Consider the following 26,914-nt stretch of genomic DNA (forward strand, 5'->3'; position numbering starts at 1 on the left):
CCCACGCCGTATCATTTTCCCAGACCGTCTTCCCATGATAACTGATTGATTCGCAGTGCAGGTCATCCATAGCCCTTTCCCTTTAACCCCATTCCCCGCTCTACTCCCTTAATGCACCCTAGAAGAAATATATATCCCTCCCCTGCTCCCTAGTCTTTTTGTTCCCAATGCTGGTGGCTTTGGGTACCTGGCAAGCCATGGCTACTGCCGGAAACCGAGTAGGTGGGCAGCGAGTCGCTCAGATCTAGATACTGAACAGTGTTCGGAGGAGTGGGTGTTGGTAAGCAGAAGTGTTGGCGAATGGTAGAAAGAGGAGATTTCCAGCGGAAGAGGTGAGAGTGGTGTTTTTTGTTGTTGGGTTGTTGCTTCGAGTCGGTATTAGAAAGGGGGGTACAGAAGAGGATTTTAGAAAGGCATAATGTATCCCAAATGAAGAAAAAGGAAGGATGAGATAATAGAGCCATTTCTCAAGACATTGCCAAGTCATCTGGTTCTGTTTACATAATGATGGCCGGAACGTCGACGTTGGCTTTGATGGTCTTGTGCGGCAGGATGCTGCCACCGTTGACGTAGATCTCGTCGCCGATGGTCACGTCGTCGCCCAGGACCGTCACGTTTTCGAGGCGGGCCCACCGGCCGACCGTGCTGTTCCAGCCCACGATGGTGCTCTTGACCCAGGCGTGGTCCTTGACCTTGGACCCGGCCATCAGAACGCAACGCTGCAGCCGGACGCCGTCCCCCACCACGACGTCCGGGCCGATGGTCACGTTCGGCCCTATCCTGCAGTTCTTGCCAATCTTGGCCGACGGGTCGATCAGGACGTTGCCGCCGTGCACATACGGCTCGGTGGCCGGCGTCAGCAGCTTGGAGCCCTTCTTCGTGAGCGAGGACAGGTAAAGGCAGGTGCCGGTGAGGAAGTCCTTGGGCTGGCCGACGTCCATCCAAAAACCTTCGAGGTCGAACGAATGTAGTTGGCCGTCCTTGACCATGGCGGGGAAGGTCTCCTGCTCGATGGAAGTGGGGCGGAGCTCGATGCGGTCTAACACCGAGGTGTTGAGGATATAGATGCCGGCATTGATACGGTTGCCGACGAACTCGACGGGCTTCTCGACGAAGCGGTCGATGCGTGAGGGGTGGTTGGGCTTGTGGACAATGACGCCATACTTGGACGGCTCCTCAACCTTGGTGACGACGATGGTGCCCTCGTCACCGTGCGACTTGTGGAATTCGGCGAGCTCCTTGAAGGGGTATTCGCAGGTTATGTCCGAGTTGAGCACAAAGAAGGGCGAGTTATCTTTTTTCAAGACCTTTTCGGCGAGCTTCAAGGGGCCGGCCGTGCCTAGAGGCTCGCTCTCGATCGAGATAGTAATATTGATGCCGAATTCCTTCTCATACTGTTGGTGAGGAAAGTTATCTCAGCTGTCCGTTCCCTTTGTACTCTGTTTGTCGCAAGGGGCAGCCACCAACCTCGGCCAGGTACTTCTCCATGATCTCAGGGCGATAATTCACAGCCAGAACAATGTCGGTGACACCAGCGGCGGCAAGTGCCTCGATCTGATGCAGGATCATGCGCTTGTTGCCGAACTCGACCAGGGGCTTCGGCAGGGTCAGGGTCTGGGAAGACAGCGTTAACCATACATGTCGCAAAACACGAGGAGTCGAAAGCAGAGTGGTTTGCCCGTCTGCTAGTTCGCGTCAGGCAGCATTGGGGGACGACGTACAAGAGGGCGCAGGCGCGTGCCGAAGCCGCCGACAAGAATTAAAGCTGCCGCCCGCAAGGCCAAGGTTAGCACATGTTGTGCGTCGTGATAGAAGGAATTGACACTGCTTTGCTTACCCTTCATGGTTGCTGGTGGTGAACGAGCGAATCGTGCAAAAGGGGAATCAACGAGCGTAAGAAAGGTAAGGTGTCGGAAAGGCTGGGAAGCGGGCGGAAGGCGAGAGTGAAATACGGCACTGAAGCAGCTGCCTTTGAGGTTCCCCGACAGCAGCAGTGACGAGCTGCAAAAGAAGACACGAGACACAAAACGCGATCACGAGTCGCGGAATCTCGAGGTGGCAAGAGCGCAAGATGGGATTGCAAGGAGGACACCTTTTCTCGGGGGGTCTGCTCAGAGCATTGGGCTTCACCAGATGAGGGTTGCTTTGGGCCAGGACGAGGGGTTGCCCAGACCACATGCCAAATGACGCCAATCAGCGTGCAGCATTGCTCAATGGCGAGATTGGATCACACTGCAGCAGTTCCTGAGTGGAGCCGTAACTTTACTCTCTCATCAATGGGCACCGGAAATCAGGGGGAAGAGTCAGGGGCTAGGGGCAATGCTGCGGTTTTTTGTTCGGAGACAGCACCACCAGCCCACAACAACTCAAAGGCTTGTAGCACCAACAAAGGATGAGTCTCACTATGGCCACCTGCTCTCGAGTCCCGCGCGAGTCATTTGCACACTTTTCAAATCAAGGCTTCAATGACTAATTGATGGCTTGGGTCCAATCGCTGTCCGTTTTAGGGATTGAACCCTTACCGTCAACATCAACAGGGCCTTGAAATTGGTCAAACACGAGATTCCTAGAGATGGGGGCCAGAAGGCGTGGATCTTGGCGACAGATCTCTCAAGAGACGTCTCATGAGACTCTTCAAGGGGCTGTACACTAGTAGCCAGAGTCTATAAGCATTACGGTGACAAGGTGTACGAATCACACACCCGGGAATGACGTGGAGAGAGTAGCATAAAGCATCTACCTTACGTCAGTACCCCATGAATCACGATTTCCTCGAGTAGCATACCTTACTGTATACTCTTGCAGGTCAAAAGCCAGGTCTCAAAGTATCATCTGTTCAGGTTGGGAAGATGACACAGGAAAAACGGTACGCCGGCACCGCACGTACCCATGGATGCAGGGACCGAGGGCCACTTACACAGTACACACACAAACTCAACATCTGAAGCCAATGTTGGGATATGGAATACGGATCGCGGCGCATAAGATATCATGGGCCCCCCCCCCCCCCAATAGATCTTATCCCAACCCACAGCAGCCACCGATAACCGTCACCCACTGCAGGTTGTCCACTGGTACAAGACTTAGGATACCAGGTAAGGGCACAAGGCAACGGTTTGGTTTGTACCATCACCAGTTTAGTCTCTTAGTTCTTTCTTCTTTCGTACCTCTCGCTTCTCCGGCCTCCTCCTCTTCTTTACCCTGCTCCTCGTTTGTGTCCCCGCCTCTCCTCCGTCCTCCTCCTCCTCCACATCCCAGCCGGCACAGACAATCGTATCCTGGATACTGTGCTTCCAATGTTGACCGGCCTAGCTGGGCGGCCCGGACAAGGGAGAGAGGGGCAGTCTCGTCATTATTTTCATAGATGTTATTGCCGAACGCGTTGGATGTTGGGAGGCCCCCTCGTGGTCAACATCCTCAATGGCTCCTTGCTTTGTGATGGTGTCGGAGGTGGACAACAATGGCGATGGGAGCGACGGGGCGATTGAAGCAGACAGGGCGCAAGTCCAACGTCGTCGAGCTCGTCGCCGCGGAGGTACAGGACGCTGACGGGGAATGCATACTTGGATAATCCAGTGACTGAACCCAGCAAGCCGGCTCATAGAATCATGATGGTGGGGAGCAATAAGGTTAGTGCCGAGCCGGGTTGCACTCACCACCCACCATCTCTCACACACTCGAGCCGGCACGAGTGAGTCCCTTCGCTTACCACATCACCTAGAGCAGCGAGTCCCTTCATAGCATCGTCCCCCAAGGAAGGGGGACAGATATTGTTCAATTCATAAGCAATCATCTTATCATCAGCAGCCCGTCTTTTGGAAGTGCCCACAAGTCCCTCCCCCCAATATGTTCTTTGCTCATGGATCATTGTCATCATCATCAGTCGTCAATCGTCAAGCGCGTAACATCCCGCTTGATTGGGGAAAAAAAACGGAGAAAAGGCCCAACACCCACCAGTTTTCACCCTCCACGATCCATGTTCACCGGTTTTCCCTCTCTGGAACAAAAGCCAACCACCAGTATACTGAAACTGAATGCATCCAATTCTTTTGCTGGTAATGCGGTACAAAGCGTGAAACCGCAATGCATAGCAGTGCGTAACTGATCTCAATCCAGGATAATGCGCCCCATGGATGGCCAGGAAAGGTAACCAACGTCGTGACACCAATACTCAGCCTCCTGAGGTAATATGCCAAAAGAATGCAGAGAGAACAAATCAGCCTGACCTTCGCGAGACGTCCCATCCGGAGGCGAGTTCCGTTCCCATGGGTAGCTCGTCCAGCAGCGAGACTCGGAGCACCGGGAGACAAACAAGGAAAACGAAGTGGCCCAGCCGAAATGCGGCAGTTTGGTATTTCCCATGGCCGACAACCAGGGTTGCCTCTGGGACGATGTCTTTGTTTCGAGGTCTTCCAGTCCGGCTGGTTCTGTCAAGCCCAGCTAGAAAGGGGGCAAGAGATTGGTGAAGAGTAACAAAATCCCCGGGCCTTCGAGTGTTTCGAAGTACGTTGCAGAAATAGAACGTAGAGAAACAGAACCTGGCTCCAACCATGCTATGCTGTCGAGGGGCTGGAGGTATTGGCCGGGTGGCGTATAGATCATGCAGGTTGAAATGGGTCGTCAAAATGCCGAACTTTGTCTACGTCGAGTCGTAACGGTCGTTCAATCATGGCGTGAAAATGCAAATAATCGAAGCGGGTTGCCTCCCTCCGGAAATGGAAAATCCGTGTCTTCATCACCTGTGCTCCTGCTCCAAGTCCGCTGAATGCTGAATCCATCAATGGGGTATAATCGGCGGCTGTTCTGGCTCTCTCTCCCCGCCCTGTCGCTGTGAAGCCTTGTCCGAGTGTATCGCAAAAAAAATAAAAAAAGGCATGGCGTTTGAATGGTGGTAAGGTGGTTTGAGCCTTTCTGCTCTCCGTTGATTGGGCCTGGATATCCAGATCCGTGGGTGGTTCGAAGGGCAGATCTTAGGATTCAACGAATCTCAATCCTGTCCCCGGGAGTCCCGTCACACAAGGAATGCGGCTCTGTCCCGCAGCCTCACTCTAGTGAGGTGGTCGAGCTGCTGCTGGAGTGATGGCCAGACCTGCTCCGGTGTCCGTGATTGGACGAGGACGTGTGCCGGCTGCCCTTTCTGGCCTTGCGACTCGTGTCATCGGCAGGCAGGCCCTGGACAATCCCGTTGCGGGCGAGCATGCCGCCATTGACCGAGAAGTTCCGGCAGACCATAAACGCGCGCATGGCCGCATTCTCCTGAGCCAGGGTGCTCGACTCGTATGCGAGATCCGTCTGGTACTCGCGCCCATTAACCAGGACCAGGCATGTGTAGCCATTAGAGTCCCGGTAGCATTCATACATGGGGTCATGCCATCCTCGCCTCCGGCACAGGCCTGTAAAGACGTTCTCGGTTAGCCTTATGTTCAACAAGCTCTGCCCATTGGGCTCCGTGCCTCTGCTAGCGGGGCTCGAAGCCCGAGAACAGGAGGGTGTACGAGACTCGGTTGATGCGAAGCAAGCTGCATGACAGCCCAACATGAACGCCCTCAGCCTTATGGGATGCAGTGGACTGCTGCCAGATCGAGAGATGGCACGGCCGAGACGTGGTGGCCAGGGGTATCAAAGTCAGGGACCGTGTACAGATCTATGTGGGGGGAGAACCACGTGGGCACGCCCTCCATCATGAATGACACCCTACCGCAACGGGAATAAGGTGCGATCAGGGTTGACAACAGCGGCGTAAACGAGTGAATGAACAATCTGAAGAGTTAGTCGACGACTCACTTTCCAGGTACTGCATGTAGAAACCGCCCATTGTGTCAATTGGCTTCAATGTGGCCCGCGTATACCTCGCGTGGTTGGAAAAATGTGAGAAAGATGAATGATGGCACCGAGGGGCAACGTGTGCTGCAAAGCGTGTAAACAAAACTGCCGGGCAGGGAACTGAGACTCGGTTGTGATGTGCTGCAGTCGAGCCCAACCTAAGGGAGATGCGGTATTGATGCCACGGAGAAAAAAAGTAGGGCAACGCAGGGAGGTGAAAAGCTTGTCTCACGACAAGGAGGGTGGTGTGAGCTGGGAGCTTGAGGAGGTTAAGGCTGATATGCTACGTATCCAGGGCGACGCAGGAAGGGGATGCCGTGGGTCAGCACCGGCGAGACAAGTGTGATTTATTGTGGTGACTGGGAGGATAATGCGGGGCAGGAGATGGCAAGAAATGCCCAGATCAGAAACGAATGCAACAGGGAAGTGACGGATAGGTAGGGAACGGAGAGGAGTAATGGGTCGTCAGACGCATGTCCACTGGGAGATGCGGCTCAAAGTGCGACCCATCTTGATGTGCTGGCTCGTGTCGTTGCCAGTTGATACAACCGCAGAGACCGGCCCATCTCCACACCAACAACATGGGGGAATGCACCATCCTAAGAGGAATGCCGTTTGATAAGTCCGGCCAGTCTGGATCGGGGAAAGAAGAGGCCCTAGTACGATGCTGCAGTGTTGGCGATTCCCGCCGGCCCCTCAAACCTCTACCATCCCTCTTGGTGTTTGGCCGGGCCCATCTTGCTTGCACATAGAGTCAACGGCTTCGAATATGTAACGGTGGCAAATTCGACCACCCAAAACCGAACTTGATCTGACCGGGACGCCGGACCCCCGAGGGAGCGAGTGAAAGCGGCCCGGGTACGAAGAGCTTCGGAGAACGTTGCCTGTTTGTTGCTGCCGGATCTCGAAGGACCCCCCACCCTGCTCAGTTCGGCAAGCAACAGAAGAAGGGATAGCCTTGTTCGCCCCTTCATCGTTGAGGATAATGAGCGAGTGTCTACCGCCAATGGAATGCGTGTACAACCGTCAAGCAGTTGGACGCAGAAGGTATTGTATGTACTTGGCTGCGATGCCAGACCACAAACAAGCAGTCCGCGGCAAAACAGCAACCTCGGAGTACGTACATTCAAGGAGTGGGTCGTGGGTGCGGGAAGCAACGCTGACGCTTCAAAAGAGTTAGCGACAATGCAGTGTCCCGGCGACCTGCACCTGCAGTGCTGTGGAGAGAGGATTCTTCGACGCGGTTCTGGGGGTCCATGCGGGCGTGAGTTACGGGCGATCCGCCAGTCTCGCATTTCCGTCACCGTCGGCAAGCGATGTGAAAAGGAACCGCACCCAGAGAGCGGTATCGGGCGGTACTGGAAGGCGTTCCGGTGACATACAACTGTCATTACACGTGTAGGGCCGGGGGCTGGCGAATGAGAACTGGACGATTTGGTTTTCCGGGACGACAGCTCATCGACTCTCGGGACCACTGAGAAACGCACGAGCGAGGCATTGGACGACGTCTGACCCTGATCGTCCCGATTGCGAAGTGTGCCCCTCCCTATGCTCCCTGGCTCCCTGGAAAGACTGGGTTGAGGCCACACCACGAAGTCGGTGAGGGAAGCGATGAGATGCATGAACGCTGCGCTGGTGGCTGGGGCCGCAAAACCCTTGCATGGGCGACATCTGGCCCTAATGACGAAGCAGCGTCTCTGAATGGCCAGAGGGATCGCAAGGCAACCAGGCACAGGCCAACCTTAACGCTCATGCAATGATGAGTTGGCAATGCTTTTTGATATTAAACACAGAGGCCAAGTATGGACCGGCGCGCGAGGGGGCAAATGCATGGCGAATCGATTCGGACGAAGGTGTGCGTCGCCAACAGCACAACCCGCAATCAGCCGCGGACCCCACGATGCTCATCCAGCCAAGGGAAAGCATGGAGATGGAGGTTCCGAGCGAGGGCTGATTTCCAGCAATTGCCCGGGCGGAGCGAGTTGACCTATGTGATGGGTTTTTTGTAAGGTGAGCGTGAGAATTGCAATGTAAAGAATTTTGAGTTGCGACGGAAGAGCAGATAGATCATCGGGGGTCCGGGTTGCGGGTCGAAGACTATAAGGTAAGCGTGCTTGTAATACATAATCAGGAAATACTCCAACTATTCGGTTACGGAACCAAACCATCAAACTCACCATGGCCCGGAGTTTTGGAAGGCAGACGAGGGCATGAGAGGCAGCTGAGACATCGGATGGCCTAGCAGGCGGGATCAAACTTTGGTCACAGACCAACTAAAAAAACGAGTCAGTTCGAGTGCCGAACCCTGCCCATCACCATGGGTATCGTACAGTACACCTAGTCTCTCAGCGCTGAGTGGTTGGAAAAGAGCCAGGCCCTATGAGCACATGGAAATACTTTGCAATCAAGACCTGGCCAATCCTGTAGGCTTTTGGATTCAACTTCGAAACATCGGCGGCGTCAGCCACAAGCAAGCTGACGGTTGGATTTAAGCTTCTTCACACATATGGCGGTATCGTTGCTCACCACTAAGATGGAGCCACGCTGACAGCTCACACGGGACAAGCGCGTCTTCTCCATATGTTCCTTCCTTCTCCTAATTCCTCATCATTGGTCAAATCGCTACCAAATCCTATTAGTATGGGTGAACTGGGCGAGCCGGAGCCAGCAGTTCTGGTTCAATGAATTGGTGACTGAATTGCCAAAACTGCGGAGTACACTGTACGGTTACCGGTATATCGTTTGTGTCTGAGCAGGGAGGGCTCCAACCCCGCAACATCACGAACAGGGGTAGAAACAGGACCATTCCGTGCCGCCCCCGCAACAGCGGCACGACGTCAGGCCTTAGGTTTTACCTTCAGAGCCCGGCCAACTGGAATATACGGACGGGACCGCTGCACCATCAAGATACCCAAACGCATCATTGATGCCGCAGCCTAAACAAGACAATCGCAACACCACCGAAGAGACTTGGGGAAGGGAAAAAGGGGAGCGGCATTAACCGCGCGGGATAGCCTCAAAGTTCCTTATGGGTTGAGCCGTCCATTGGCCGCTGCCTGCGAGCGCTCGCCTGTTTTCAAAACCACGAGCGTATCTTTCGACGCTGCCATCCACGTCCCTAGATCGCTCACACAGGACTTTGAGCAGATTACATCGCAGCAGTTGTGCCTGAGTGCATGCAAAAGCCTTGCTGTCATGCATGGGGGCCTGGCCGACTCATATATGATCTGGAAGGCCACAGTCGGCCCTCCTCCGGATGCCATCTTGGGGCCCATCCCGAGGCCCATTCCCACGGCCATGTCTTGCAGGTAACGCGGAAACAACTGGGTCCGAAGAGACGGGACAGACGGATGACTCGACGCCTCGGTTGCCAAGGATGAGAGAACAAGTTTGTCATCGAGCGTATCGGCCAATCTGGCATGCAACCAGGTTAAACTCTGCTTTTGCATTCAGCTTCGGCCCGCTTCTGGCTCTCTCGGCTTTGGCCGCAGATGTCGTCGTCCCTGCAAAACATCACATCAGAGGAGCGCTCATCAGAAATGACCCCGCGACTCCGGCGACGGACGCGTCTCGGACCAGCCGCACCAGCAGCGGTCCGGATTGGCGGGTCTTCCCTCTGACGGCCTCTCCCGAGTGTGGTTGCAGGGAAGGATTTGACAACGTCCGGATCCAGCATTTCTCAACAGCGGGGAGGGTTGCCACACCCTTTAGAATTTACGCAAGGACTGGTTGGTGCAGCTCTGCATTACCTGGCAAGCGGAGTGTGTCCCAGCTTGACCGCGATATCTGCAAGCATCAGTCGAGCAGCAATTATGGTGAGAGCGACAGTGGGGGGCGAGTGGCAAGGGGATTTGACGTGTAGCACGTAAGTGAGATTGAAATCCAGATGCGCGGCTGCACCTTGGTTGCTGAGTCTCACCAGTTCTGGTATACCGCTTCCTTGCGGCAATAGTACACATGTACTCTCAATCCGTGTTCAGAGCCAGGTCCCATGAAGCACCGGATTCCCATTCCCATGCCGAACTCGGACCGTCCAAGACACAGCCAGTCAGGTAGTCATACTACGAGGAGTTTTAGCAGGCCGAACTTTTTTGTGAGGTCTTTGCAATTCTCCTCTTCCCCTCTTAGGTGGCTACACAATCCTTTCTCACTTATATGGTGTCGATGGAGGCACCGTAAGAAAGAAATAACGAACTAAGCCGAACTCTTCTTCTCACGGTCACCCGTCATGGACATCGATACCGAGCAAATCAAAACCCCGGCCTCGCCCGAAAATACTCCCTCATGGCCCTCACACTCTGCTGCGGGATGGCGTAGACGGGGTGGATCGGGCGCACGCGGTCCGTGTTGTCAAAGATCCGCAGGCCGTCGAGATACGGCAGGACGGCCCACACCGCTTCTCCTCCGGGCAACGACGACAGCGGCGATGACGATAATGTTCCCTCACCCGCCGTCTTCTCGGGGACCAAGCCTTCGGCTTGCCCTTTCAGTTGTTGTTGGGTTGCCTCGGGCTCGGGCTCGTCGAGCACCCACTGGTGCTGGGCGGAGCTTAGCCCCGAGAGGACATAGCACGAATGATAGGCGTCTGACATCCTTTTTTTTGGGTGGGGGGGTGGTAAGTAAGCAAGCATAATATGGCATGGCATAATATCGCACATTACTGGGCACGGGGCGAGATCTAGCGCCGAAAGAGGAGAGGTAAGGTAGAGAAACGAGACTGTGAATGCACTTACTTGCCCGGTTTATCGCGCAGGCCGCCGCGTTTGGTCTGATCTTGGCAGCAGCAGAGGATGTACCGGATCAGGCCCTCTCGGTTGAACAGGCTCTCGTCTGCTGGCGGCAATCGTTTGCTGCTGGCTGCAGCGATGGCCGGATCGTCTGCGGCCGGGGCCCCACAACCGCCGCTGGTGCTGTTGAGGCATGCCTCGATCAGGGGGAAGCACCCGCCAACCCAGTGGCTGTAGCAACCGTCGACGAGCTTGTTAGTGCGCCCGGAGAAGCCGCCCTCGGGTGCGTACTGTCGTGAGGACAGCCAGGCGATCAGCCGTGGAACGTCGAGGTAGCTGTTGCATAACCCTTCATCGTCAGCGTGCTGCAGCGCTCTATTTGCCACACGTGGATGCAGAGCTGGGTGGATAGCTGCAGGACCACCCCACCGCCGATGCTGCGTACATACCTCCAAATGCTGCGGCCTGGGTGGTCCAAGAGTGCGAGGCAACCTAGGGCACAGAAGGCATATGCCCCGTGGGCTTCGGCGTTTGGCTGGCCGGAGATGCCGCCTTCAAATGTCTGGCCTGCCCAGGGTTAGCGATCGCCTGAAGAATAAACGGACATGCATCCTTGATGCTTACATCGCCGTACATAGTCTCCTACCCCAGTCAGAAGGTTCACGCTGCCGTCTCCCGTATATGCAAGAGACTCTGGCGCCAGCTCCAGCGGAAGACGCAATAGCGAGATGATGACAGCTGCGCAATAAGCACCTCTATCCTGGCGGTTAGCCGGGGTCTCGCACGCACATTCTGTTCAGAACATCGACGTACCTGATGTCTTCCTCGCCCCCGAGACAAACTTGGAACCCGCCGTCTGGTTGCTTAAGACTGCAGAGCCACCTCCACATGGCCTTGCGATCGACAACCTCATATGTCTCGTCGCCCCCCACCAGGGCAAGCGACAGGACCACGGCGTAGGTGGTAGCCATGTGCGAGAGCTGCCTGCCGCCGCCGCCGAAACCTCCCGTGTCGTTCTGCATCGAGCGCGCAGTCGCTGCGAGCGACTGGCGGTAGGGCGTCACGTCCTCCCCGAGCATGGTGAGTGCCGACAGGCACCAGTACAGGAACCATGGGCGGCTGGCGTCGGCGGCGACAAAGCGGCCGGGCAGCTGACCCAGACACTGATGCAGAAACTTAACATGCCTCTCCCGGTCCAGCGGCGGCACCCCGTGCTCGTTGTACTGAAGCTCTTCGCTCTCCCCACTCAGCAACGGCAAGCAGAGCTCGACCGTCTCGTCCTGGACCTGGGAGGTCTCGGTGACCAGTACGTCCCGGACGGGCGGGAGCTGGGTGAAGAGGTCGGGAATCATGAGGCCTGGCTGTCTTCTGTTGGGTATTATCTCCTCGTCCACTGTTTCGCTGTCCGGGCTTAGGTGCGCGGGCGACGGCGGTGCTGGCGGACGGCGCTGTTGGGTGGCCATCTTTCTCCACGGGAAGGCAACGCCTTTTTGACGCATCGAGGGTCCTTTGTTTGTATGTGATTTCACCGTTCCTCTAGGAAGCAATATCCAGGCCGAGGAACAATACTTACGACCGGGTCCTCGTTAACATTATTCTGGCATGCCGCAAATGGAAAGTTTTGAATGTTTGCATTCAGGAGCAATGTGATTGGGCTCGGCCGTTGTCGTGGGTGTGGGCGGCGGTTGCCAAGACCGGGGAGGTCGAAAGTGGGTTTCTCGGCGGTCTCTTCCAGTAAGTTCAGTAACGAAGGTGCGGATACGCCACCTCCTCCTTTACCACTGGTTTATCCCTTACCTACTTTACAATAGGTTGCATTGTCTGATGTTTTCCACCGGCGTCATATCTCCGTCAACGACGGCATACCTAGGTAGATCTCGGTGGTATTTCTGCTTTATTGACTAAGGGATGGCTGCGGTGTGTCACCACGACCCCGGGCACGCACATGCCCGACCCCGGTCAGCGATCGGCCCTTGGCCCCCGTCCCATCCGACAAAAACTACCGGCCAGACCCGGAGCCGGAGGCTCGTTATTGACAGTCGGATCGGAACTGTAAACGGACCATCCTCTTGTCGTCTGATTCTCCGGCGCCTTCAACAAACTCGAGTTGCCCCTTCATCGTTGGTCGAGGTTTCAGCACCAGCCACTGGCTGCCCCTGTCGAGCAACAAGAACGCTGCAGACTATGGATTTCCATCCCCCTTTGTCTCTCGCGTCTTCTTCTTTTTCTTTTGTTTTAATATTGTCAGCATCCTGTGAATTGCCCTTTTTATCGATGTTGGGATGTGAGGGGTCCTGAGACCTCAAACACTCTCGACTTCTGCACGAATTGACCTGCAGGAATTTCGGCAACCCTCACAAGTCTGCGCCTTACTCTGAACTTCAGAGACTACTGTGGTCAAATCGGCAACACCAGACTGCCCTCTTCTGTACACAATTATTGCATCTCCGGCGGTCAACAAGCTCAAGGGTTAGTTTGGATTAAAAGCTCCGAAAAGCAACCCACGGCTGCCGGGATCCCGGAGCTTCCCCGGCCACGGAAACACGGGGGTTAAGCCGAATCCGTATTGGGCCACTGTCACAGGCCTTGACTGGAACGCGCCGTCGCGTGGCAGCAGGTCAGCAAACGGTAAGTGTGTGTAAACTCTCGTCTTATCGTTGGGCCCCTCAACGGATCCCGCTTGCCGGGGTCCTGATCCCCCGACCCGGTCTTGAGGCTCGGTTGAATCGGTTCTAAGCATGACCGATACCCCCAATCGTTCTTTCCTTTTACCTGACTCTCATATCAACAGGACACAAGGGAGAATATTGAAAGCAAGCCCCTATGAATCGCATCATGGTGGCGGCGATAGTCCGGTGGAGTCTTGAGGAGAACAATCGCGTTCGAGACCCCTGCGCGGAGAAGGGAATCCAGCATCTTGTCTAGATGCGGACAAGCCGCTCCAGCTCAGACTGTGGGATCAACAACCGGACTGTTGAGTCGGCATCGGCATCGGCATCTTGGGATCTGGCAGCGGAATTACTGTCGGCGGTATGACAGCTGAAGGCCAATTGATCTCTTCGAAGTTTGAGATGCTCGAAGTGCTCCAAGGGCAGCAGTTGACATATTTATACAGAGTTTGAAGGTTCGTCAGTTCAGGGTCGGCAAACAGCTGGTCGTCCCACTTCGGGGATATCAGATAATTAAATGCGGACAAACAGTGGGTGCGGACGATCAAGATGTTTGCACAGTGGGGAAATATAACCAGGCACTTGGACGATACTCCAAGAGACCTTGTTTGCAACCTAGGGACACTTTCAACACGTCGCGAGGTTGCAGAGAAGGACTCCCACGTTGTCTAGCATCATGCTTTGGGTGGCTTGACAGCTAAATCAGGTTGAGTTGGAGGACATCATGGTAGGTTGTCCAGGGCACAGCAAAACCACGAATGGCTTGTAGATGGGGGAAGCTGTTATGTGCTCATGACAAGAATTTCAGACTTCCGAGACAAACTTCCCAGGGACAAGCCCTTGCACTACCTGTAGGGTTGCGAAATTTCGGAAAGGTCCCAACCATGGAAAATGAAAACAGGGCCTTGAAATGTCGAATTTCAAGTATTTCAGTTCTCCTATTTCAGCAAGTGGTAAGGGGTAAGAAGGTTAGGGTTAGACACCACCCCTTAGCCATCTCGGTCTCCGACAGCTTACGACACCCAAATCAAGTACTAACCCTAGCGGATCATATATTGCTACTTCCGCCAGCAATTTCATGACAGCCTTGAATGATACATTTCTCAGATTCCATGAAAATTTCGCAATGGAAAAACTTCCATTTTACAACCATAACTCGCACACCGAAACACTCTATCATGCACCAGTAGAACACAGCCCAGGTAGGAGGACGGAGCGGAAACCTGCATGACTTGAGGACAGTCCGCCCATTAACCTTTTCATCGCCTCCCTCCCAGGGTATACAGCCGCCAATGGGCGAGACGCAGCCCGAAGAGATGATTCGGCAGAAGCCGATGTAGCACAGAACAGCAACGCTGCCAAACAGGATTGGTCATGCCGTGTAACAGAAGCCGTTGGGTATATCTAGGGCAATAACTTGTGTTTCAAGCCCACGTTGTCCAGTCGAGATGCAATCTGATGTTCTTTAGGTACGAGGACAGTTGTGCTTCTCATGCGTAGGTCGTTTCGGGGCATGTGAGCCCGCCAAGGTCTCGGAGAGACCTGCGCAACTTGAAGAGTCCAAGGCTACCTTACCTTACCATAGTGTATTCAAGTTTGCTAGCACGCCACTGGCGGAGAGCGGGTTCCTGGTCAAAAGGGCCAGGGAAAGGAAAGAAAGATGGCAAATACAAGGGGGGTCTGGGGAAAAGAACTGGGAAACAAAAGTGAAAGAAAGACAACAGCAATAGCTCATGTCTACAGAGAATCTGTTGTAGGATTACTATTTAACTCTGACTTACCTGCATTTTGCCTGAACTTGTAAACCTCACTGCTGAAAGAATATCAGTGTTTGGGCTAAGCCGCTCTCCAACACATCCAATGTCCCAAATTCAGTTGTGGGCTGACGCTCACAACAAATGATCAATGCAAGGCAATGAACCACCTCTCGACAACTTCAACCCGTAGGCGACAAAAAAGAATGCAATCGTCAGAGTGTAGCTATTTAGCACCAGAGTTATGTCATTCCGTCTTACGCTTGTGGCGGGATACCTCGCACAACAATTCTGGACACTGGACCTAACCCGAAGCGGGCTGAGCCACTGTCACTTGGTTCGACAGCTGTCGGCGGGGCTGGAAAAGACGCGAGCCTGGCAAATTGAATGAAACTCTAAGTTCCGACACAGTGCAGCACGGCAGACGACAACCCAAGCCGGTGCCAACCCAGCCAATAGAAGCTTGCAGTGGCTTTTGGACGATTGGACGGCAGTCTCCTCCATGCCCAGCATGCAGGTTTCCAATGAATCCAATCAGCAACCGCCTCGGAGCCGGGGTCATGCAGTCTCTCACCGCTTCTTCTTCAACTCCCAGAGGAGCGAGTTGCTTTGAGCGGCAGCTGGGGCGGGGGCGAGGAAACTCTCCACCACAGTGACCTTAACCCCCCGTTCTGGGACGCCAGCGATCTTTCCGTTCCCGAGCAAACCAGGCGCTTTCTCCGGCGCACGCTTCCGAGACTCGCGCGCCGCCTCCTTTCCCTTTTCCACGAGCAACGCAGTCGAAGGCGCAGGATCCGTCCTCGGCGGAGTCTCTTTCTTGTCTGCGACGCAGTCTGAAAGAGCGGTGTCCGTCCCCTCGTCGTTCAAGCCCGGCGCGACAATACTTCCGAATCTCCTCCAGCACCCTTTTGACTGACCCTTTCTCTTGATTTCCCTTCCTGGTTTTGGCATCATGACCTACAACTTCAACGCCGCTGGGGGGGAAGCCGCACTGTTGGAGCAACTGGTCTTTGATCCGCGCGACCGCTACTCGTATCCCGCTGTCTCCTCGGCCGCCCCGTCTCAGGACCTGACCACCATGTCCCAGGCGAGCCGTCAAAGCCTGAGCCCGGTGACGACCTGGTTGCCTCTTGAGCTGGCCGGAACTGTGAGCGCGCCCATGTCGGTTCACTCGCCCAACTCGGCCAGCGTGACGCCCTCGTCACCAGATGACCAGAGCGCCCACTCGCCGAGCCATCAGACAAGCGCCATGTCGAGCCCTTTGCAGCAACAGCCGTCCCCTTACCAGCCCGCTGCTCACCCGAATACCACTGGCCTCATCCCCGACTGGTCTCTTCCTCTGCAGGCCCAGCAGCAACCGGCCGCTGATCTCTCGCACTTCATCCAGGATCCCGCCCTCATCAGCTTCAACCCGTATGCCTCCAACTTTCAGCCGGCCCCGATTGATTATCTCCCAGCGACGACGACCCAGGCCCCGCTTGAAGCTGGCCTCCAACTGGAGCCAGCGTTCACCACCATGTCTCCAATCGATGCCACTTCGCGGGTGATGCAGTGGGGGGCGGGAATGGCCAACTGGCAGGATTTTGAGCCTACGGTCGACTTCCAGGCTGATGGTTTGGCCCGTGTGAGGAGCCTGGGGAGCCATTCCCCAACCGGCACCTACCTTGAGGTTCTGTCGCTGGGCTCGAGCAGCGACAATGGCTGGACGACGGTCGACATGTACCCAAGCTGCAGCAGTTTCGCCCAGACTCAGCATTCCCAGAACCAGGCAATTTTCAACCCGGGCCAGACGCTCCACCTGAGGAATAACTCGGACTCGACCGCGTCCGATGCCAACTCCTTGGAGTTTGGCAGCTACGAGGAGGTCACCTTCCCCTATTCGCCCTTCTCGCCAGCCTCTGACAGCTTTGTGGACCCGGCGAGCAACCATCGCAACTGCTTGCCTGGAGAGCACCATCACCACAAGCCGTCAACATCGTCTGAGCTCATCAGCCCTTCTGCGGCCGTCTCACCCTTGCCCATCAAGACAGTGTCCACCTCCAGGCCCGTCATTGCCAGCGGTTTCAGTGGTTCTGGCTCAACTTCACCACCAGCACGGCGGAACTCGGCAGGAACCAGGAAGAGCCCGATCGCCAAGGCAACGAAGCCCGTTATCCGGAGGACGTCGTCGGGGAAGAAGGACGGGACGGGTGAGAAGAAAGTGGGCAGGAGACGTGGCCCATTGCTTCCGGAGCAGCGCAAGCAGGCCAGCGAGATTCGGAAACTCAGAGCGTGTCTGCGGTGCAAGTTTCTCAAGAAGACGTGCGACAAGGGCGAGCCGTGCGCAGGCTGCCAGCCTTCGCATGCTCGCCTGTGGCAGGTTCCCTGCACTCGTATCGATATCAAGGACATTGGCTACTTCATGAAGGACTGGAAGGCCGACTACGAGCGGCACCTTGGCCGCGGCATGTCCGTCTTCAATGTCAAGGGCTTCGCGCAGAAGGAGACGCTCATGTGGATTACGCACGGTTACGGCTTCTGCCTCCCAGTCATGGTTCGCGAGGTATTTGTGGCTGATGACAGCTGCTTCCAAGTCGATTGGGTCGAGTCGAGCTTGCAGGATCAGGATCCCATTGATTTTGAGAGCCGTACAGAGCGCCTCGATGTGGGCCAGGAAGGCATCTCCATGGAGGCTCTCAACGAGTATCTCGACAAGCATATCGATGAGGGCTTTGAGCAATTCATCGATGACCATTTCGAGGGGACGCCATTCATCACCGAGATTTTCAAGACGGCGTATCGCTTCTATACCAAGGAGAGGCTACCAGTCATCCGCAAAGCCCTCAAGCTTGTCGTGGCCTACAACCTCACCCTGCACATCACCCTGGTCGAGCAGCCGCCATCAGAAGAGCCGATGGAGGGCCATGTCGACGACGAGGACTCCAAGTACTACGGCAAGGTGGTCGCCCCGGTTATGATTAACTTCCAGATTAAGTGCGCCATGGCCGACATCTGGCGTGAGCTGCAAAAGGACATCTTGGAGGAGCTCTCGGCTCTCTATTCGAGCGTCTACAGCGGAGAGCGCCTCAAGAACTGGCCCACTATTTTCATGCTCGCTTCCATCCTACTGGCCGTTTGGGAGGAGATCCAGTTCGACTGCCACTACCGCGTCCCGGACCCGGTCGCCGTAGAGAAGTTTTGCAGCGACATGGAGACGGTGCCGGTCGGTGTCATTGTCGGTCTCTTCCATGCCATTTCGCAGAAGCTGCCGGCGTTCACCGAATGGGATACCCGTAGGCACGGCCAGCTCCTCAACAATAACACTGCTGTCTGCGAGGCTATGACCGAAGTACGGCAACATGTCATCAAGCATGGTGAGTGAAAACGGTTTTCCTCCATTGTGAAACCGTTCGGCTAACCCGGCGAGCAGAGGCGTATCTGAGGACGCGTGCCGACTCCAAGTTTGACCGATATGACTTCGACTCGTTATCAAACAAGCTTCTCTCGAAGCTGGTCATCCGGTCCAATTAGGTTCCGCCTCTGTTTCTTCGACATGCTGTTCCGTTACGATACCCCGTTGTCGTCGATGGTTATAAACCGTCCATTCAACCTGCGAGGGTAATGATTTCTGTTGTTCTTTTACCCCCTTTCATATGTCTTTCATCTCTGTTTTGCTGCTGAGCGACGGCGTTGTGTTTGTATGCCATGTTATTTGCCTTTTTAGTAGTCTTTCTTATTGCCACGACGACTCTCGCTACCCTATTTTGGTTCACGTTCTTCACCCTCTCTCAAGGGCTGGATTCCCCACGGGACCCATGCTGCTTACGGAAATGACTGACGTCCATCATGACGGAAAAGGCATCGAGTTATGACTACACGCCATAGCATCATTTTTTTTGGATGGTTTTGTTGTTAGATACACACGCTTGTTTCTCTTTTTCATACACACCTACGGAACACCCGACACTCCTGACACACCTATCACCATGCAGCACCGAACGATCTTGTATGCCATTCTCATGAGATGGCGATGACGATTGACAAATGGAATACGGAGGGATGGGAAGGGCGCATTTGTGGTTGCGGGAATTATTCGACATGGACGGACAGACGTACGGGAAATGCTCTTGAGATGATCTCATGTTTCTCGCAACGCTACGCAACGCGGTTACGAAGATGAAATACAGAGCATATAGAAAATGAGTTTCTTGTTTAATGCGTTCGATGTTGCATGTACTTGAGCGTCTGCTTGATATATTCCTGTCTTGTTTTGGCAGAAATGGCCAAAAGTCTCACTTGAGTTGCTGAGTGTACTCTAGGCTCTGTAATCCGTACGGCCAGAGCGGCTCCCTGCCGGCGACTGGGAAAGCAGCTATCCGTTGCTATGTTGATATAAGGTATTAGTTCCCGGTTGAGCCGAGTCAATTTGCCTTGCCTGCTCTAGTGGTGCTGTGACACTAGTCCCAAGTGACGCTCGGGATGTGATGGGCCCAACATCCTTGGGGGCGATCCTACGAGACAATCCAGACAATCCAACCCTGCTCGTCTCTTAGATTTGTTTTGAGGGCGGTTCAGTGTAACTACGTGTCTCTCTCCGTCGTCGTCGGTCGAACTTGTCGGCAATCTACTGTACCTCCGTATGGTTTCGGCGACTCCGTTGTCGGGCGTTCCCGGAACTGCCTCATCGATCACTTCTCGGATACTGCCCATCATCTTGGCAACTCCGCAATGTGCAATACAGTACTCGTATTGTGATCCGTACAAAGTACATCTCCTAGCATGGGTAGGTCTGCGCTGCATTGGTGATATTTGGCCGCGTTTCAGCGATTAGGTAATCCCTGCGGCCACAACAGGAGAAGCTATCGTACAATTTATATTCCAGTTTGAAAGTGTAGCATACCTTAGGACACTCTGGTGCGGCTGAGTTGTCGCGGCGTCTCTTGGAGCTGGGGATTGGCTCACACCGTCTTCTCTCCTCCCTCTTCTGGAGTTTGGACCGTCACAGTGGTGATAACTGCGTTCAGGTGTGACTGTGATCAAAGCGGGCTATTTACCACACTTGCTTCGCTACAGTAGCAACATTTCCCTATACTACCTCGACTACTTGCTCTCGAGCTGCTCCAACAAGGAAGGATGCCCACCAACAGGCAGATTGTTCAAGATTGACAGGGGCAGTGAGCTTAGGTGGGGCTCTCGGCACGCGATGACGTCGATCGGCAGGGCGGTCACCTGCTCGGGGTGGAGATTATCCATCATCGCCATCTCGCAAAACGGAGGTACTAGCCCATTATAGCTTTCGGATGGATGTGGTGCAGAGAGAGATATGTCGGACTACACTACTGCTGGTGTTTTATTGTGCTGAGAAACGGCCTGTTTCAGAGTGCACCAGTTCCGGTCCCTTTGCTTGAAGTGGGCAAATGGACCCTTGTTGGGGTCTGGGGTGGAAAATGGGAAATGTAATGTACGTGTACACGATAAGATGGAGCGCTATAACGGAAGGGTGCTGCATTATTCAAATTGAGGTGAGTGATCTGAGGCAATCAAAACGAAAAGTAGACTTTGAACTCCGAATGCGTGGTCGCTCAAAAGCCGTCGAGCTGCCCCGCTCAGCCCTGCCTCTTCTACCTATCTCAGGTGACCATCTCGGATGCCCCTGGCGGTAAGGTGGTGTCGGTTGAGGACGTTGAATGTCTGAGTGAGGTGTCCCAAGGCTTGATCGTTGCTACAAGACCGAAGTGCGCGGAGCGTCACCACAAGCTGACCTGTTTGCAGCATCCCAGACTTTGAATATCAAGGCAGTGTTACGCCCTTATAGCAACTTTGGTTCAAAGAGCATGAAGATGACAAATTGTTCAATGTTCAATGTTCGCGCTCGCCAGCCACGTCACGGCTTGCCCGGCTTATCAGCCAAATGCGGGGGAGCTGAGTGAGGTGCAGGGACCGGGTGTTCTGCGAAATCGGCGGCTGTCCGGTTGCTCCCAACTTCTTGATGCTCTGTACAGAAGCTAGGATTTCAGCTCCTTCACAATGGAATTTCAGGACTCCTCGAAATCAGCTGTAAGTAAAGTCTTTTGACGGGCTGCAGAGTCTTCTTGCTTACAATTCACGATCAAATGGTGGCGATCCTTTGCGGCGAGGCTGTCACTTGGCCCCACTTCATAGCCTGTTCTGGTAGTTTCGCCCCACTTCCCTGCACCTGCACTGACCGTTTGCTGGCTTCTGCGCCTGCCTGACGCATCTCAGCCACCGGGAGCCTGTTTGCGGCCATTTGCCAACCGCCCTCGGCCTCCCTTCCTGCTATTTAAAGCTCCCGCCTTCCTTCTCCCACCCACTTCCTCCTTCTCCTCAACAACTTCGACCTCCTCATTTTGCCATCGAAAAGCTTCCCGTGCAACATTACATCCATCACTCAACCACTCCAGATTAACAAGGAGGCTTGCCTATCATGCAGATCTTCGTCAAGACCTGTAAGTTGAGCTCCTCATCACCGGCGACGACCGATTTTCGACCAGGAACCCGATACTGACCGCGCATTCAGTGACCGGCAAGACCATCACCCTTGAGGTGGAGTCGTCCGATACCATCGACAATGTTAAGTCGAAGATTCAAGACAAGGAGGGCATTCCACCCGACCAGCAACGCCTGATCTTCGCGGGCAAGCAACTTGAAGATGGCCGCACCCTGTCTGATTACAACATTCAGAAAGAGTCGACTCTCCACCTCGTCCTCCGCCTCCGTGGCGGTATGCAAATCTTCGTTAAGACCCTTACCGGCAAGACCATCACCCTCGAGGTGGAGTCCTCGGACACCATCGACAACGTCAAGTCCAAGATCCAGGACAAGGAGGGCATTCCCCCTGATCAGCAGCGCTTGATTTTCGCTGGAAAGCAACTCGAAGACGGCCGCACTCTCTCTGATTACAACATTCAGAAGGAGTCTACTCTGCATCTCGTCCTCCGTCTGCGCGGCGGCATGCAAATTTTCGTCAAGACTCTGACAGGCAAAACGATCACGTTGGAGGTTGAGTCCTCGGACACAATCGACAACGTGAAGTCCAAGATCCAGGACAAGGAGGGTATTCCGCCTGACCAGCAGCGTCTCATCTTCGCTGGCAAGCAATTGGAGGATGGTCGGACATTGTCCGACTACAACATTCAGAAGGAGAGCACCCTGCATTTGGTTCTCCGGCTCCGCGGTGGTATGCAGATCTTCGTTAAGACCCTCACGGGCAAAACGATTACGTTGGAGGTGGAATCTTCGGATACCATTGACAACGTCAAGTCCAAGATCCAGGACAAGGAAGGCATTCCCCCGGACCAGCAACGGCTGATATTTGCGGGCAAGCAATTGGAGGATGGGCGGACGCTGTCTGATTACAACATCCAGAAGGAGAGCACGCTTCACTTAGTGCTGCGTCTCCGTGGTGGTCAGTAAGCGGTTGGGGTTGAGGCAGGGCATGGGAGGTCTCTAGCGTTTGGGCATGGTTAGCCACACGGCGGCCACATGGAGATCTGGTTCTAGGTTTACGCGGTCATGACAAAGGTACTATTGAGATACCAATGAACTTCCTCTGTTGAGTTCCCGTATTTTTGTTCTGTGCGGTTGAATGTCGTTTGCGATGCGTGAATTTGCCCCTGCGTTCTGTGACTGCATTTGACCACTGACAGACATGGTGGGGTCTTCCGTTTTCGGTGTGTACTGTAGTTCCTGCAACTAACATTTCGTCGCGGATGGCGCGTGTTCCAGAACCATGCCTTCCTACGACGTAACCTGATCTTAGAAAGTAGCACACCGATCCATAATGAGGCTTGCTGGGCGAGGCCGCAAGTCTGGAGAAGTAGAACTCTTGTTACCTCCGTGACTTCGATTTTTCTTTGCCACATTCGACTCTTACCATCGTCTTCGACCTAATCGCAGTCTCCGAACCTACCTTAGCTTGTCATCAGGTCGCGCACCGTTGCGGAGCACGGCTTGACGGCATAGCGATACCGACTCACCCTTGCTGCTATGCCGCCGTACTATTACCATCTCAAGTTCGAGTTGTACGCGACCGGCGACCCGACGACCGACGCAAGTGCTGCCAATCAAACAGTCGTCAACAACAGCGGCGACCGACCCTACCGAGACGATATCTGGATACCCTCTCCCGGCGCGAGCATCTTTGACGACTTGCCGTCCCATCCGCGGAGGAACCGACAGCAGCCAATACCGCACCGCTGGCAGCAGTGGAAGAGGGGGCTTGACAACGGGGTTTTTGGCTTTGGCGGCGGCGAGGACGGCGGTGGCTATAGCGGAGTGAAGGGTAACGCGGCTGGGACGTACGGTATTGCTGCTGCCGGGACGAACTCGCGCGTGATTGACTGCGGTGCGCAGCGAGGCAGGACTCACGAAACCGACGGATACGTGGGGCGGCCGAGCGAGAGGCGAGCTCGGGAACGGTCGCCTCCGCCGAGGGTCGCGGACGGGATTGGTGCGGACAAGGCCGTTAATGACTGGCGGTTTGGGACGGTAAGGATCGAGAGCTTCGATCTTGCTGCTGCTGAACTCACCGAGGAGGGGTACAAGGCGGGGAATACCGAGACGGCCAGTAAGCGGGAGGGCGACAGCGTGATGCAGACGGCTACGCCTGCGGCTAGTTTGGGGCCGAACTTGGGTGGGATGGGGCTGGCGACCAAGGCGAGGTATGTCCCGCTCGAGACGAAGAATACCGAGGCTGGGTGGGGAATCGTGCACTTGTATCGTGAGCGGGATGAGTCGAGTGCTATGGCGGGAGCGCCGGAGGTGTTGGGTGGGCTTGCAGAAGGGGCCAGTCAGGGACAGGATGGGAGCGCGGGCGACGACGAGGGCACGATTCTGTGCATCCCCGCTGTCCCCAGCTACATGTCCCCGAGCGACTTCTTGGGTTTCATCGGGGAGAAGTGGAGGGGATATGTCACCCATTACCGGATGATCATGACCAGCAGGATGAGCCGCTACATGGTCCTGATGAAGTTTCGAGATAACAGGAGGGCGAGAGAGTGGCGAAAGGAGTTCGATGGAAAGCCGTTTGATAGCGTGGAGGTGAGCCTTCCCGTCCTCAGTTGCTGTGTCCCAAGACTCGGGTGCTAATGGGAACAGACTGAAATCTGCCATGTGACCTTCATCAAATCGATCACGGTCGAGACGCCAGGACAGACTAGCACGCAGCGAAAACACTCCGAGGGCAACAACGACCATTTCTCGCCAACGTCCCCCGTCAGCTCGCTTAAACCCTTCCCACCTCCTACTCCGAACCTTATCGAGTTGCCTACTTGTGCCGTATGCCTCGAGCGCATGGATGACACGACAGGCTTGATGACTATACTCTGCCAGCATGTCTTCCACTGCACATGTCTACAAACGTGGAAAGGCTCGGGGTGTCCCGTCTGCCGGGCGACGAACCCTAAGCCTACCCATGACTACGATCTTGAGAACCCCTACTCTCAGCCCTTCGGCTCCGGTGTGGCCAACATCTGCAACAACTGCAACTGCACCGACGACCTGTGGATTTGCCTCATCTGCGGCAATGTTGGCTGCGGTCGCTACAACGGGGGGCATGCCAAGGAGCACTGGAAGCTGACAGCGCACAGCTTCAGCCTCGAGCTCGAGACTCAGCACGTTTGGGATTATGCAGGCGACATGTGGGTGCACCGACTGATCCGCGACAAGGGCGACGGCAAGATTGTCGAGCTGCCGCGCCACAGCAACAACACTAGCGACCGCCAGCCCGGGGGTGGCGCAGCCCAAGAGGATGTCGTCCCTCGCGCCAAGCTCGACAGCATCGGCATGGAGTATACGCACTTGCTCACCAGCCAACTGGAAAGCCAACGCATTTACTTTGAGGAGATGGTCATCAAGGCGGCAGATAAAGCGGCCAAGGCGTCGGCTGCGGCGGAGTCGGCGTCGGATCAAGCCGCCGAGGCGCTGAAGCAGCTCGCTTCGCTGCGCGAGGAGCACCGCGTGCTCAAGAACGAGACGGTGCCCTCTTTGGAACGAGAACTCGCACGAGAGAAGAGCCGTGCGGCCAAGTCGGCGGAGCTGGCGCGCGGCCTGGGCAAGGCGCTGCAGGAGGAGAAGGAGGTCAGCGCGGGGCTGATGAAGAGGATTGAGCACCTCAAGGCGGAGTCGGAGGGGAACGGGAAGATGCTGGAGCAGCTGAGGGCAGAGAACGAGGAGCTCAAGGAGATGAATCGGGATTTAACCATGTTTATCAGTGGGCAGGAGAAGCTGAGAGAGATGGAGAAGGAGGGGATGGTTGAGCAGGGGGAGTTGGAGGAGGGCACGGTTGGGGTTGCGGAGGGGAGCGGCGGAGGGAAGAGGAAGGGAAAGGGGAGGAAGAGGTGAGAGGTTCGTAGTGCTTTTACTGGCTGCTGCCTGTTGGCTGTCAGGTTGGCAGCAGGATAAGCGCAGAATTAGTTACACGGTATGCCTCAAAGTGCAAAGATCTTGACATGAATAGCTGTTCGTTGGTCGAACCTGAGCGTCCAGAATGGTTGTTTCTTGAACAGTGTGCTGTCGTAGTTGTGTCCTTTACAAACACTCCAAATCCACCGCCTCAGTCGCTGTTGGCTAGGAGAGTTAGATGCTAGATTGCTCGCCTTGTTGATTCCTTCACGATTAGCAAAGTGGTGACTCAGGTCAGCGATCCGTTCGCAGCCTGTAGGACACCCTCACAAGGTTGCCGTCGGTCACGGCTAATTACAGATAGGTACCTTGCCCAATCCATCACGAACGGCTGCCACTTTTCTCACAAAGATTACCTATTCCCAGATCTGGACCTATTCATCCCCTCGTCCGGTCGGTGTGGTCATTGCCATGCCGTAGGAATCTTGCCAAGGCCAGATAGGGCCGATGCATCCTTCAGCAAGTCCACTAAACCATACCAAGCACGTTAACTTCTTATCTAGGTACTATCTACTGGACGCGAGAGGGGGGACGCTCTCGCGATAGTACATGGACGTCGCCTAATGACCCCGCAAGACGGTGTACTGACAGCGGAACCCTCCCGGAAACTGGCCGCTTGGAGGTTTATTAGCTGTCAAGTCCTCGTCATTCATTTTGTTTGAGAACTGTGCATGACACCTTTCCGATTTGGGTTGGCGTTACAGGAACGTGCTGCATTCGCCGGAATCTGCCTTGGAGTTGCTCGCCGCAACTCGTGAATGACTGCCAATGCTGCATGCGGGCGTGGAAAACTCCAGCAAACACTGGGCTCAAGAATGAGGAAAGCAGCCAATGGACAACAGCACATCGCGCCATAGCTCCGCTGTGGCTTGCTGGCACGCACCGTTTGTCAGCGAGAGTGTGACAGAATGATCACCGAGACGCCGTTCCAAACGGCTCGAGTGGCCTGTGCACTGGTGGATGACATCGCTTCGCCCCACAATTTTCATTGCAATGCCGCAACGGACAGGACTAAGCTTCTCACTGCATTTGCGTCCTGTCACCTCGCCTGAGCTCACCTCCTGGTCGAACATTCCAGCCTTTTCCCTGCTGCTTCATAACTCGCATTGCTGCCCTCTCCAACTTTCTTTCTGCTCGATATCCGCAATACCCCGTATTTGGCGTGTTCTTGTACTACTCTTTTCCTCTCGACGTTTCCTCCAGCTCTCCCAGTTACAAGACATCCAAAGCTGTGTACCCTGGCCCCACCATCCAAGTCCGTGCCTCGACGTGAGCGACAGCTCCCCGGTCACTTCTTTGCACCATTGATGAATCGAGCCGCCTCCAGATACCTATCAAGCCCCGAGCCCCGACACTTCAAATTATCGGTTTATAACCATCCCGTCGCCCAGACTTCGACCGACAGGCCGCACTCAAGCCGAGCGAAGACCAAGTAGACCGATTGAGACAGTTTCGGGCGTCTGCCACTGAGTTCCTGCACGTCAATCGCGGGACTTGGAGCTTGGGGCTTCCCATGTGCACATACAAAGCTCTGCATTAG

The 26,914-nt window shown here is 55.1% G+C and overlaps 9 protein-coding genes across 9 annotated transcripts; 3 read left to right on the plus strand and 6 right to left on the minus strand.

The window, feature by feature from the left end:
* Positions 1-497: 497 nt before the first annotated feature.
* Positions 498-1,844, minus strand: N657DRAFT_677867 (nucleotide-diphospho-sugar transferase; the record flags this gene model as incomplete). The annotated part of the gene is made up of 4 exons (XM_062796022.1): positions 498-1,394; positions 1,468-1,614; positions 1,722-1,765; positions 1,838-1,844. 4 exons carry the CDS (start codon positions 1,842-1,844, stop codon positions 498-500), a joined length of 1,095 nt encoding a protein of 364 aa, XP_062650977.1.
* N657DRAFT_198504 (uncharacterized protein) lies at positions 1,688-2,263 on the minus strand. The gene is made up of 2 exons (XM_062786183.1): positions 1,838-2,263; positions 1,688-1,765 (listed from the first exon to the last, which is right to left on the minus strand). The coding sequence occupies exon 1, from the start codon at positions 2,176-2,178 to the stop codon at positions 1,885-1,887; it is 294 nt and encodes a 97-aa protein (XP_062650978.1). The 5' UTR covers positions 2,179-2,263; the 3' UTR covers positions 1,688-1,765; positions 1,838-1,884.
* Positions 2,264-4,160: 1,897 nt separating this feature from the next.
* On the minus strand, positions 4,161-4,815 carry N657DRAFT_198670 (uncharacterized protein). Its single transcript, XM_062786185.1, has one exon. It carries the CDS (start codon positions 4,550-4,552, stop codon positions 4,217-4,219), a length of 336 nt encoding a protein of 111 aa, XP_062650979.1. The 5' UTR covers positions 4,553-4,815; the 3' UTR covers positions 4,161-4,216.
* Positions 4,816-6,199, minus strand: N657DRAFT_198669 (uncharacterized protein). Its single transcript, XM_062786184.1, has 2 exons — positions 5,785-6,199; positions 4,816-5,393 (listed from the first exon to the last, which is right to left on the minus strand). The coding sequence occupies exons 1-2, from the start codon at positions 5,813-5,815 to the stop codon at positions 5,044-5,046; spliced, it is 381 nt and encodes a 126-aa protein (XP_062650980.1). The 5' UTR covers positions 5,816-6,199; the 3' UTR covers positions 4,816-5,043.
* A 302-nt stretch (positions 6,200-6,501) lies between these two features.
* On the minus strand, positions 6,502-6,911 carry N657DRAFT_641157 (uncharacterized protein). Its single transcript, XM_062792091.1, has one exon. The coding sequence runs from the start codon at positions 6,795-6,797 to the stop codon at positions 6,528-6,530; it is 270 nt and encodes an 89-aa protein (XP_062650981.1). The 5' UTR covers positions 6,798-6,911; the 3' UTR covers positions 6,502-6,527.
* A 2,934-nt stretch (positions 6,912-9,845) lies between these two features.
* N657DRAFT_641161 (terpenoid cyclases/Protein prenyltransferase) lies at positions 9,846-12,163 on the minus strand. Its single transcript, XM_062792092.1, has 5 exons — positions 11,364-12,163; positions 11,175-11,305; positions 11,000-11,117; positions 10,557-10,886; positions 9,846-10,416 (listed from the first exon to the last, which is right to left on the minus strand). Exons 1-5 carry the CDS (start codon positions 12,047-12,049, stop codon positions 10,074-10,076), a joined length of 1,608 nt encoding a protein of 535 aa, XP_062650982.1. The 5' UTR covers positions 12,050-12,163; the 3' UTR covers positions 9,846-10,073.
* A 3,614-nt stretch (positions 12,164-15,777) lies between these two features.
* Positions 15,778-18,661, plus strand: N657DRAFT_198829 (uncharacterized protein). Its single transcript, XM_062786186.1, has 2 exons — positions 15,778-18,326; positions 18,383-18,661. The coding sequence occupies exons 1-2, from the start codon at positions 15,926-15,928 to the stop codon at positions 18,481-18,483; spliced, it is 2,502 nt and encodes an 833-aa protein (XP_062650983.1). The 5' UTR covers positions 15,778-15,925; the 3' UTR covers positions 18,484-18,661.
* A 2,736-nt stretch (positions 18,662-21,397) lies between these two features.
* On the plus strand, positions 21,398-22,386 carry N657DRAFT_653505 (polyubiquitin; the record flags this gene model as incomplete). The annotated part of the gene is made up of 2 exons (XM_062794411.1): positions 21,398-21,419; positions 21,491-22,386. 2 exons carry the CDS (start codon positions 21,398-21,400, stop codon positions 22,384-22,386), a joined length of 918 nt encoding a protein of 305 aa, XP_062650984.1.
* Positions 22,387-22,959: 573 nt separating this feature from the next.
* On the plus strand, positions 22,960-25,314 carry N657DRAFT_565319 (uncharacterized protein; the record flags this gene model as incomplete). The annotated part of the gene is made up of 2 exons (XM_062788347.1): positions 22,960-24,012; positions 24,070-25,314. 2 exons carry the CDS (start codon positions 22,960-22,962, stop codon positions 25,312-25,314), a joined length of 2,298 nt encoding a protein of 765 aa, XP_062650985.1.
* Between the last annotated feature and the right edge of the window lie 1,600 nt (positions 25,315-26,914).

This window comes from Parathielavia appendiculata, assembly GCF_033297405.1.
Source record: "Parathielavia appendiculata strain CBS 731.68 unplaced genomic scaffold N657scaffold_2, whole genome shotgun sequence".
Lineage (NCBI taxonomy): Eukaryota > Fungi > Ascomycota > Sordariomycetes > Sordariales > Chaetomiaceae > Parathielavia > Parathielavia appendiculata.